The sequence below is a fragment of the Myotis myotis genome, unplaced genomic scaffold (genome assembly GCF_014108235.1).
Source record: "Myotis myotis isolate mMyoMyo1 unplaced genomic scaffold, mMyoMyo1.p scaffold_m19_p_14, whole genome shotgun sequence".
Taxonomy (NCBI): domain Eukaryota; kingdom Metazoa; phylum Chordata; class Mammalia; order Chiroptera; family Vespertilionidae; genus Myotis; species Myotis myotis.
Genome location: NW_023416318.1, coordinates 1,190,191 through 1,201,288, shown reverse-complemented (window position 1 = coordinate 1,201,288; position 11,098 = coordinate 1,190,191). Strand labels below are relative to the sequence as shown.

The 11,098-nt window shown below is 58.3% G+C and overlaps 1 protein-coding gene across 1 annotated transcript; it reads right to left on the bottom strand.

The window, feature by feature from the left end:
- Positions 1–2,468: 2,468 nt before the first annotated feature.
- SFTPB (surfactant protein B) lies at positions 2,469–10,598 on the bottom strand. Its single transcript, XM_036333871.1, has 10 exons — positions 10,535–10,598; positions 10,123–10,253; positions 9,805–9,876; positions 9,327–9,452; positions 8,394–8,552; positions 8,086–8,175; positions 4,142–4,325; positions 3,823–3,983; positions 3,033–3,113; positions 2,469–2,531 (listed from the first exon to the last, which is right to left on the bottom strand). The coding sequence occupies exons 1-10, from the start codon at positions 10,596–10,598 to the stop codon at positions 2,469–2,471; spliced, it is 1,131 nt and encodes a 376-aa protein (XP_036189764.1).
- Between the last annotated feature and the right edge of the window lie 500 nt (positions 10,599–11,098).

Sequence of the window (11,098 nt, the reverse complement as noted above, 5' to 3'; positions counted from 1 at the left end):
ATGTGCTGACAAGTACACATCCTGCTCTAGTGCACTCCTGGGACGGGGGATTGTGGGTGAGTCCCGCACGTGTTTGGTCTGCGGTTTCTGAATTTTCTACAACTAACATGTATTTCTTTTATAATAGAGAATGCAATGACAAAAATTCTTTTGTAAATAAAAGGACATTTCCAGGCATTTGGGTCTTTAGTGCTAAAGGTCTACTTATTTATTTTACTTTTTTAAAAAAATATATTTTTAAATTTATTTCAGAGAGGAAGGGAGAGGGAGAGATAGAAACATCAGTGATGAGAATCATTGATTGGCTGCCTCCAGCAACCCCCTACTGGGGATCGAGCCCGCAACCTGGGCATGTGCCCTTGATTGGAATTGAACCCAAGACCCTGCAGTCTGCAGGCCAATGCTCTATCCACTGAGCCAAACCAGCCAGGGCTACTTATTTGTTTTTCTGTATATTTCGAATTTTTGGTGCCCTAAGACCTCACCTCACCACAGTGAGTGGACTCTGGGAGCGGGGAGGTCAGAGGGGGGCCGGGCTGGAAGTAGTGATAAGAGGGGCTCTGAGAGTGATATGGCATCAGCTTCATCAAGGAGGGGAGTGAGGTGGGCCCCCATTCAGCTACCTTCATGGTGAGGCTGTGGCTTCCGCAGCATCTTAGAGGACAGTGTTTTTTTTTTTCTTTTTAGCACAAGGAGAAAGGGCGGTATTAGCATTGTTACAGGTGTTACATTACATAGGAACCGATCCTTAGCAAGCACACCACCAACTGAGCTTGGATGGGCTAAATCATAGCAGAAATCAAATCAACCTGGAATTTCAATACCAGTTGCCAGTCCACCTTACAAAAAGATAAAAAAGAAAGCCCCTTTTACATCTTAAGCAGCAGCACAGCTCAGATGTGAAGGCTTGCCCAGTCACCTCCCCACCATGCTTGAGTCCTGGACCATGCCCAAGAGGACCCGATTTAAAAAAAAAAGCTTAAAGACTTCATGTCTATCTGTTATGGCACTTTATGTTCCCATTTTTATTCTTCTGAATTTTGTGAAAGTGTTAGCAAAATAATTGTAAAGCTAGTGTCGTGCATATGTAGAGATGGAGGGAGGCGGGGCCCAGCTGCTATCCCACTGTCCTCTGGAGCTGGGGAAGGGCCATGCAGCTGGCGCAGTCACCTTGGCCCAGCCCTGCGGGATCCATGGGACCTGGGCTGGCTTGGTGGCGGTGGCGGTGGCGTGGGAGGGCTGGTCTGGACTGGACTGGAGCCCCTCATCCTCCGAAGACGCGCCCTGGCCGTGCCTCCCACCCAGAGAGGATGGGCCAGACCGACACAGGACTGAGGGTGCAAGCTGCAGGCTCGTGGTCCACCAGCTTAAAGTCCTTTTGAGGAAAGGAGGTGGGCGTGGGAGTGAAGGCTTCTCTTGGGGGAGGGCTGGGGGGAGCCTGAGGGAGGAGCCTTGTCACGTGGGGGGGGGGGGTCCTGGGGTCCTGGAGACACCTGATGGCTCCCCCTTGCGGAGGAGAATGAGGGCCAGCGAGGGGGCAGCGTATCCTTGCTGGGGACCTGCGGCTGGCTGATGGTAGAGTTGGGAGCAGAGCTGAGGCCTCCTGTCCCAACCCACGGCTCTTCCTGTTTCAAAGGGGTGGTTGGCCCAGCTCTTCCTGGTGCGGGGAGACCTGGGAGCTGGAAAAGGCATGGCCCTCGTTGGCCCGGGTCCCGCTGCTGTCACTCACCTCGTCCCTGTGGGGCAGGTCTGGTCGGGGCAGACATCTCCTCCCCGTGTTCTCCCACCGCCTCCCACAGGGGCTTTGGTTCGAGAAGGTGTCAGGAGTGGGGCTTCCCCCTCAGATGGAAGAGGTGGACCCGGGGAGTGAGCTCCAGGAGGGCCAGGGGCTCCCTGCTTTGCATACAATTCTGCTCCCCGAAAGGGGCCTGGCTCCAGGACACAGGGCATTTTCAGAAAGTGAGTGAAGGTATGAGTAAGTGACCAGTCAGGGGCTGGCTCTGAGCAGAATTGTAAAGACCAAGTTTGCTCTCAGGGGACTTCAAGTCACTGTTGTGTCCGTCCCTCTCGGTCGCTTTCCTGCCCGGGGCCCCTGTTCACAGAGGTGCATGTGACCACCCGTCCATCCTAAGCGAGTGCCACCTCTGACTTAGAGGATGACAGTCAGAGAGGGCGAAAGGAGCCTCGGGAGGGAGGGCCCGTGACGGTGGGCTTCCTGTCAACATGTTTGTGCAGCCAAGTCTGACTTCCCCTCAGTGTCAGGAGAGGTCGGCCTTGGTCTGAATGCACCAGACACTGAGGATCAGGGAGCCCAGGCTGAGCTGTGGGGGGCCCTCAGGAGCCTTGCAAGAGCTGTGGCCTGTGAGGAGGGGGACTGGGAAGCAGAGCCCCACCTGGTGGGTGCAGGACCCATCCCCCTCCCTCCCCGAGTTGAGGCCTGGACTCACCCGCACAGCTTTGCGTCCTCGTCAGAAGAGGGGATCCTGGATACACTGGAGAGGACTGAGCGTGGCCGCACACACCCCCAGGGCCTGCGCAGGGACAGCACTGGGTCTCAGGCCTTGCACCCCATCCCCTATCCCCAGCTCTGAGGGGGCCCGAGGCTCCTTCCGCACCGGTGGCTCTCACTCCACCTGCCCCCGGGGTGCTCTTCGTGTGACCTCTCAGGCCACTTCTGAGCCACGGGGGGGCTTGGGGGTTTAGAGCCAGAGGAAGGGGGATGATGCTTGTCCCGGGACACTTTCCACCCCCACCAAACATGCACGGCTCCATGAACAAACACCCCATCCCATAATGCACGTCAAACCACACTCCTACTCCTTTAAGCTGCCCCTCCCTTCTCAGACTCCTCTTTTTTTCATTCTTTCGTGGCTCTTCCTTGAACCCTCTGAGCCTGCCTTTTCTATATTAAAGGGGGAGGGAGTGGCTGCTCTGGACCCAGGGTGTGGGTCTCTGAGGATCGTGGGCCAGAGCCGGTGGGGGCTCTGGGAGCAGAGGAAAGCCCTAGGGCCACCTGGGAGGGGAGGGCCCACCTGGCAGGTGGTGCGGGCATCCCAGCCCCTGGACATCAGGCTCTGCAGCTGCACCGAGTGCTGCTCCACAAACTGCTCACACTGAGGAAGGAGAAAGACACAGTGTGGGTGGGCCCAGGCCCTGCGGGCGCTCCCGCCTTGCCGGCCTGGCCTCTCCATTTCGCTGGGTCACTCCAGGCTCCCTCTGACCCCGCGTAGGTCCAGGCATCAGACCCTCACGCAGCTGGCAGGGGCTGAAATGTAGGTTTCCATGGGGGAAACCCAGGTAGAGGGTCAGAATCCTAGCCACCACAATCCCCTCCCCTAAAATTTTAGTTCTCGAGGAACTCTTCCAGCTCATCTGGTCTTAGAGACTCGATGTGGCGTGCAGTGGGGGCCCTGAAAGTTACTGACCAGGACAGCACCGGCAGAGCTGCCTCCTGGGACCGAGCTTACTTAGGAAGGGAGTTTACTGTCCTTTCTTCTTTTTTAAATTTTTTATCCTCACCTAAGGGTATTTTTCCCATTGATTTTTAGAGAGAGTGGAAGGGAGGGAGGAAGGGGGAGAGAGAGAGAATCATTGATGTGAGAGAGACACATTGATTGGGTGCCTCCTGCACAAGCCCTGACCAGGGCCTGGGATGGAACCTGCAACCCAGGTACCTGCCCTTGACCAAGAATTGAACCTGTGACCCTTCAGTCCGAGGGCCAATGCTCTACCCACTGAGAAAACCGACCAGGGTGGGACGTCTCCTTTTGTAGGTGGATTTGTCCCCAGGGAGTCACACAGGGAGGGGTGCCTGCCCCGCACCTTTTGCCTGTCCAGCCAGAAGTGGAGGCAGGCCTGGTGCATTGCCTGAGGCACGGCCTGCTCACTGCTGTTCCCTGCCCGGGAGGTCACGAACTCGCAGAAGCGGCACTTGGGGTCTTGCTGTAGCCATTCTCCCGGCAGGAACCCCAGGGACGTGAGACCTGGACAGGAAACAGTCAAAGGCGCCCTGCAGAAGTGTTCAGTTCCTGTCCTCTCTGGGGCAGTGCAGGGGGGCCAGAGAGGGAGAGGGAGGGGTCATGCAGGGCTGGAGGAGGGGGGATGAGAGTGGGCAGTGGCAGGGCTGGGGCAGCAGGCTCACCTGGGCCAGCACCATCCTCGTTGGAGCACCGGAGGGCAAGGCCGCAGACTACCTGGGGCAGCACGCGGCCCAGCAGCACGTCCAACAGGATGACAGTGTAGCGCTCGGCCAGGCACTGGCAGATGCCGCCCGCCACCAGGGGTACCACGTGGCACACCTGGGCCACAGCTGGTGCCAGTACACCCTGGGGTGGGGCCGAGAGAGGGTGGGATGGAACCTTCTCTTGCAAGATCTACTCCATGAGGGGACCAGCTGGGCACCTTGTCGACATTCCCTTGTTCCCTTCGGAGAACTATTATGCTGTTTACAGATTAGGACGCTGGGCATCGCAGCGTCCAGGGGACTTGCCCAGAGGCAGTGGGTGAACACAGGGACCGGGCTGTGGACCCAGCTCTGACTAACGACTGAAATTGCTGAAAGGGTCACAGCCAGCCCCGAGGTCACACGGCAGCTGGAGGGGAGGTGGACCACACCTGTGCCTTCCCCCTCCGGACCCACAGGATGGAGTAGTCTGTGGCTCTCCAGGATGTCCCAGGTTCCAGGAGCCCCGAGGAAAGCCAGGAGTTCCCCACCGATGCCAATTTCAAACACAAGGTCTGAGCCGAAGGGCCGTGCGGAGGCGGCAAGAACGCTGGCTCGTGCCTCACTCCTTCATTCCCTCAACCAGGGCATGTCAACTTTACATTGTAAAGGACCCGCACACCACAAGTTGGTCTTGGCCCTGCTCCTGCTGCAGCCCCTGCTGGGAGTGGGCACAGGGAAGTGTATGGGTGTCATACCTTCCAAATGCGTACATGCCACCAAATGCACCCACCTGCTCGCATGGGATCCCACACTTGGCCTCCCGACGATCCCGTTCTGTCAAAGGCCGGCCCATCCACTTGTGCGCTGGGCTGCACCCTCCCCCCTTCACAGGGCCTCGCCCTGCACCCTGCTCTCTCCTTCCTCATGGCTTCTCCTCGCCCTGCACCCTGCTCTCTCCTTCCTCATGGCTTCTCCTCGCCCTGCACCCTGCTCTCTCCTTCCTCATGGCTTCTCCCACCTGCCCACTGATGGGTCTCCTTGGCATGTGAGCATGCCAGCATAGCCTCCGGCGTTAGAAAGCCTCACCCGTCTCTGCTCTCCTTCCCAGAGGGACGCCTTGAAGAGTTGTCCCTACTGGCTGCTCCACGTCTTTCCCTCCATCTCCCGGAGCCCTCTCCACTGGGCTTCTGTCCCCACCGCTCCTCCAAAACAGCTCTCAAGGGCACAGCAACTGCTGTTGCCAATCCCCTGGCCATGTCTTGTCTTGCTCTCCCAGCAGCTTTCAGCCCAGGTGACCACTCCCTCCTTCTCCAGATGCCTTCTTCTTTTGGCTTCCATGACATCATGTCATGGTCCCCCTCCCCACCCTTCACTGACTGTCCCTCCTCAGGCTCTTTTGCTGGCATTTGCCTTGGCTTGACTGAGACTCCTCCTCCACTCTGTCCCTGGAAGATCCCCCTCATTCCCTTGGATGTGACTCTTGTCCATAGTCAGCGGCCCTCAGCTTGATGTCTCTGACCCGACCCTTTGACTAAGGCAGTGATGGCGAACCTTTTGAGCTCGGCGTGTCAGCATTTTGAAAAACCCTAACTTAACTCTGGTGCCGTGTCACATATAGAAATTTTTTGATATTTGCAACCATAGTAAAACAAAGATTTATATTTTTGATATTTATTTTATATATTTAAATGCCATTTAACAAAGAAAAACCAACCAAAAAAATGAGTTCGCGTGTCACCTCTGACACGCGTGTCACAGGTTCGCCATCACTGACCTAGGGCTTGGGTACTCGGCTGCTTGCTTGAAATACCCTCTTGCTGCCACACAGGCATCTCGAACTTAACATGGGCAGAAAAGGACTTACTCTTCTGCCCAAGTTTTTTCTCAAGTTTAGGCCATCTCAGTTGGTGGCCTAAGACCTGGTTGCTCAAGCCGAAGTCCACAGAGTCATCCCTCATTGATTCCTCTTCTGTCCTCACTCCCCAAGTCTCATTCATCACCAAGTCCCGCTGAGCCGACCTCCCAAACATATCCTCGGTCTACCCTCTTAGTTCCATCTTCTCTCATTTCCGTTTCTGCAGTAATCTAATTACAGTGGGGCCTTGATTTACGAGTGTCCAGACTAACGAGTTTTTTGAGATACCAGCTGTCTCTACACCGATTTTTTGCATTGAGTTGACAGAGTAATTTGAATTAACGAGCTCGGTCTCGGAACGAATTAAACTCGTAAGTCAAGGCCCCACTGTATTTTCTTTGCTTTCATCCTTGCCTCTCATCTGCCCAATGCCTTCTTCAAGGAGCAGGAGAGTGGTCTTTCTAGAGTATAAATCAGGTCATAGCATCCCCAGCTTGAAGCCCCTCACCAACTGTAAACTGCATGCAGAGTGAAACCCAGTGTTTCTTAACTTGGCTTAGACCTTCCCACGTGGCCTGGCTGTGCCTACCCCCCTGCTCCCTTCTCCGACCACCTCCCCCGCCTGCCCACTGGAGCCACACTGGCTCCCCTCAAGCTTGCCAAGCCCGTTCTTGAGTGAGGCCCTTTGTCCTCAGGGCCTTGTTGAGCTCTCGGTCTCAGCTTAATGGCCACCTCTTCAGAGACTCCCTGACCAGCCAGCCTAACCCTCATCCTCCCGTCACTGCCCATCACCTCCCTCTTTAAATATTTTTTTGGCTAGACTGTTCAATCTGAGCTGCCCTTCACTTGACCCTGGTGACCCACCCACCCCGCAGGCCACCCACAGCCACAACAGCCCAGCTGGTGGCCAGCAGACATGGGTTTCCCGAAGGAGTCTCCTAGGCTCTAGCGTCCTGCAGCTGTGAGAGGTCGCCTGGCCCTGATTGTGGGTCTCTAAGAGGGTGGCCTGGCGCTCAGTGTAAATAGCAATAAGGAAAGCCGAGTGTGGAGGTGGCCCGGGAGTCACTTTCTACAGGCTCTTTCCCGGATGGACCCGCTGCCACAGCTCCCAGCTCTGAGGACCGGGGAGGGTGGCAGCGGACAGCAGTGGGCCCAGCCCCTCCTGGAAGGTCCTACCACCGCTGCTAACACAGGCGGGGGGCTCTTGGCTCCAGCAGGTGCTTCCTCAGCCCGGAGCCTTGGTCCCAGAGTGCCCTGCTCAGAGTCTCACCCTTGCCACCTCCTCGCTCACTAGCCTGCATCTGAAACGTGCAAGCTGCCCCAACGCTTGCCCGGACCCCTGCCCCCAGTTGCCCATCCTGTATGAAAACTTGGAGTGGAAATGCCGAAATACGAGCAGCCTGTTTGGGATTCGGGTGAGGCTTTGTGGAGAGCAGTGGGGGAATGTAGCTTGGGGTCTGCTCAGGGGCTTACCCAACGAGTGGAGAACTGCTCACCTCAGCTGTTTAATTCTCTGCTCTGAGCCTATCACTTTCTGAAAAAAATCTCTCCACCGCAATGCAGACTCGGCAAAGCAGGGACCTCGTCTGCCGTGAGCCCTCGGCCACCTGGGAAGGGCGGAGGAGGTAGAGTCTCTCCCCACTTGGGCCCCATCTCAGGGCAGGACAGCACCGGGCAGTGGTCACTCCAGGCCTGGAAGATTCCCAGTTGGCACAGGCAGGGAGGGGGAGCACCTGTGGAAGCTCTCCTTTTGAAACACGAAAGCACCTGTTCACAGAGACCTCAGGGTCTCTTCCCGGCAGGTGCTGGGCTGCTGGAGGACAAGACTGGGTCTCGTCCCTTTCTGTGCTCTGACACCTGCCCAGTGCCGGCCTGGCACAGAGGCGGGCCAACATTAGTTAAGTGAGCTCAGGGCCTGGTGCCTCCTGGGCCTGAGCCTGAGCTCCAGGGTCCTTGGGGTGGGGGCAATGCATAAAGGCTCTCCTCCCAGCTTACAGTCCGGCCGCTGAGGGGGGTGTGAGGAGGGTGTGAGGAGGCAGGGAAGGTGGGGCTGTGCGGGCCTCACCTTGGGAACCACGGCTTGTACTCGCTTGATCAAAGTCCTGCAGAGCCAGCAGATGGGGAGGGGGATGGGGAACTTCTGCTCAGCGAGATCCTAGCGGAGAGAATGGCGTGGAAGTTGGGCTGGGCACCGGGTTGGGCATCGGAGAAGGCATCCTTCAGGCATCCTCTTTTTCTACCCCCCCTGCCTCAGGCCCTGCCTAGAGCTGCTCATTTCCCTTCGGGTTCTGCCCCCAACCCAGGGCCCAAGGGCTCATAGGGCTCGCTGTGTCCTAGCTCTCTGGATGGCCACCAGTGCGGGGCCTTCCTCACCTGCGTCTGAGGCAGTGCCTGGAGGGCCCCAGGCAGCGCGGGAAGGACCAGCTCGGACAGCAGAGGGTCCAGCAGAGGGTCCGGCAGCTCTGGCTCCCGCCCTGGCTCTGGATGCCCAGGTCTGCACAAGCCCAAGTGCTTGCAGATGGCACTGGGGTTCTAGGGAACAATGGAGGGGGAGGGATTAAGGTGGAGGAGGGAACCCATTCCTGCCAGGCTGGCTCTAGCCTCAGGGACTAGGGCCACTGCCTTTGGGCCTGGAACGGGGGAGGGGGAGCAGGCTGGCTGGGGTTAGGGTTAGAGCTCTGTGGTGGTGGTTGGGGGGCGACATAAGGTGGAGATGAGGCCATGTGGGAACTTCAGGGCAGGTGCCTGGAAATGTGTGTGAATGAGCGTGAGCATGTATGTTTGTGAGAATGAATGAGTGTATGTCTGTGCGTGAGTGTGTGTATGTGTGAGTGTGGGCTTTGTGTGAGATTGAGTGTGTATGTGAGTGTGTGACCGGGCCTGTGTTTGTGTGAGGGCATAAGGGTATGTGAGGTGTTTGTTAATGTGTGAACCCACTGCGTACAGCTGAGCAGATGGGACAGTGAGCTGGGCACCTGGCTTAGGGCATTGTTTTTCCTGGGCCAGGTGGGCAGGGTCTGTGTGTGTGGTGTGTGTGTGTGTGGTGAGCGTGGTGGGTGGGGTTCTGTGTGGGTATCCCTGGACTAGGTGGGCAGTGTCTGTGTGTGTGGTGGGTGGGGTGCTGTGTGGGCATCGCTGGGCAGGTGGTCAGGGTCTGTGTGTGGTGGGTGTGGTGTGTGTGGTGAGTGGGGTGTTGTGTGGGCATCCCTGGACTAGGTGGGCAGTGTCTGTGTGTGTGGTGTGTGTGGTGGGTGGGGTGCTGTGTGGGCATCGCTGGGCGGTGGGTGGCGGGTGGGCAGCCCTCACAATCTGGCTCTGGAAGTAGTCGAGGATCAGCGGGAAGTAGGCGTCGAGCACTTGGCGGCACTTGGGCACCAGCAGCTTCAGGGGCAGGACGTCGCACTCCTGCTCCAGGAACTTCCGCATCGCGTCCTGGGAGGCAGGCGGGAGCCACAGGGATGGAGAGGGGACAGTCAGCCGGCCCCCCGCGGTCAGCCTCTGCACACAGGGCACCACTGGCAGACTGGCCACCCTTTCCTCAGGGCACTGGAGTTTGAGAGGGCCGAGGGGTTAAGTAGCTGGACCCCTTCCCCCTCCGGAACAACCATCTCTGGTTGAGCTAGCTCCCAGAGCCCTCTCCTGGCCAGCAGGTGCCCGGATCCCCAGGCAACCACAGGGCTCACCCTCGGCCTGGAAATGGGCCCTTTAAGAGGCGAACCTCTTCTTCCTGCTCTGTCCCCACCTGTTGGCCCCCAACTTTCATCCAGGGCCTGGGCCTTGTCACCTGGAAAATGTCCTCCTTGGTCATCTTGATGAGGATGAGGATGATGTCACTGCATTCCTGGCATAGGTCATCCTGGGGACGGGGACCCCAAGGTGGGGACATGAGTGAGGGGCATGCCCCCAGCTCAAGTAGGTGAGGCTCTCTCAAGCAGAGGATGACAGGCAACTACCCACCATCGCATCCCACCCCATTCATCCACCCCATCCCATCCCATCTCACCCACCCCCTAGGGGGCTCCAATCCCCCAAACTTATCCAGAGTCTACCCAGCACCCTCTCTCCAGACTGTTAGCCCCGTGCACCCTTGGGTGGTACTCACGGCCTCCGCATGTCCCCAGACCTCCTGCAGGCAGTGCCCCAGTGCTCGGCACTGCAATGCTTGCTCCAGGCTTTGGCACCAAAACTCGGGGCCCTGGGCACAGGCCAGGGAGGAGGTGGTCCCTACAGCTTCTGTTTGGGGCCAGAGCAACCTTGGGATCCAAGCCATACCTGGCACCCTAACCTCGCCAACCTCCAAGCCCAGCTTTATTGGTAACGCGTGGCCGTTAGACACGCTGGAGTCAGACAGCTCTGCGTTCCACCAGCCTAGAGCCCAGCAGACGTGACGTTGGACAGGCCCTGGGGCCTCTCTGAGCCTCAGCTTCCCCATCTTTACAATGAGGATAACACCCAGACTAAGGAAACACCTGGTCCTGGGGAGGGAGAGCAGTGAGAGAAGCTGGGAGACTCACCAGCACCTGGGCCCCAGAGTGTGGGCAGCAGCAGCAGCCACAGCAGCAGGTGAGACTTGGCCATGGCACCTCCACAGCCTGGACGCTCTGCCTGAGGTGGGGCCTTATAGCTGCGGGCGGGGATGTGGGGCCAGGGGCGTGTGGAGCAGGGGTGACCTCAATGTTTGCCTTTGTCCTGGAGAGCCCTTCAGGTGCTTTGATCCCACCTTTTCCCAGCAGCGACACTCCTGCTTGCCCCCCTCCCCGTTTCTTCCCTCTCTCCCCCTCCCCGCCTCCACCTGCTGCCTGTTCCTGCTGCCTTTGCCTCCTGCTCTCACTCCCATGGGCCTGGGCACCCGGCTACCTCCAACCAGGGGGCTCTTGAGCCTCCACATCTGGCCCCATCTCGCTGAGCTACGGGAGAGAAACTGAGGCCAGGCCAGGGCCGCCAGAGTGACCCCTCCCATGTCTACCCCAGGCCTCTTGGGCTCCCTCTGCTCTTGAGCAAGGCTCTTCAGAGCTTCCTGCCTGGCTCTTGACCCAGGACAAGCACCGGAGGGGCAAGCCGGACCCTCCTGGGCCACG

Bases quoted from the DNA above. Each gene is read 5' to 3' on its own strand.
- SFTPB (XM_036333871.1), bottom strand. From the start codon at position 10,598: ATGGCCAAGTCTCACCTGCTGCTGTGGCTGCTGCTGCTGCCCACACTC. The intron at 8,553-9,326 runs GTGAGGGCTGCC...ATTGTTCCCTAG, and splicing joins ACTACTTCCAGAGCCAGATT to AACCCCAGTGCCATCTGCAA. The intron at 3,114-3,822 runs GTGCGGGGCAGG...CTCCTTCCTCAG, and splicing joins TCTGGCTGGACAGGCAAAAG to TGTGAGCAGTTTGTGGAGCA.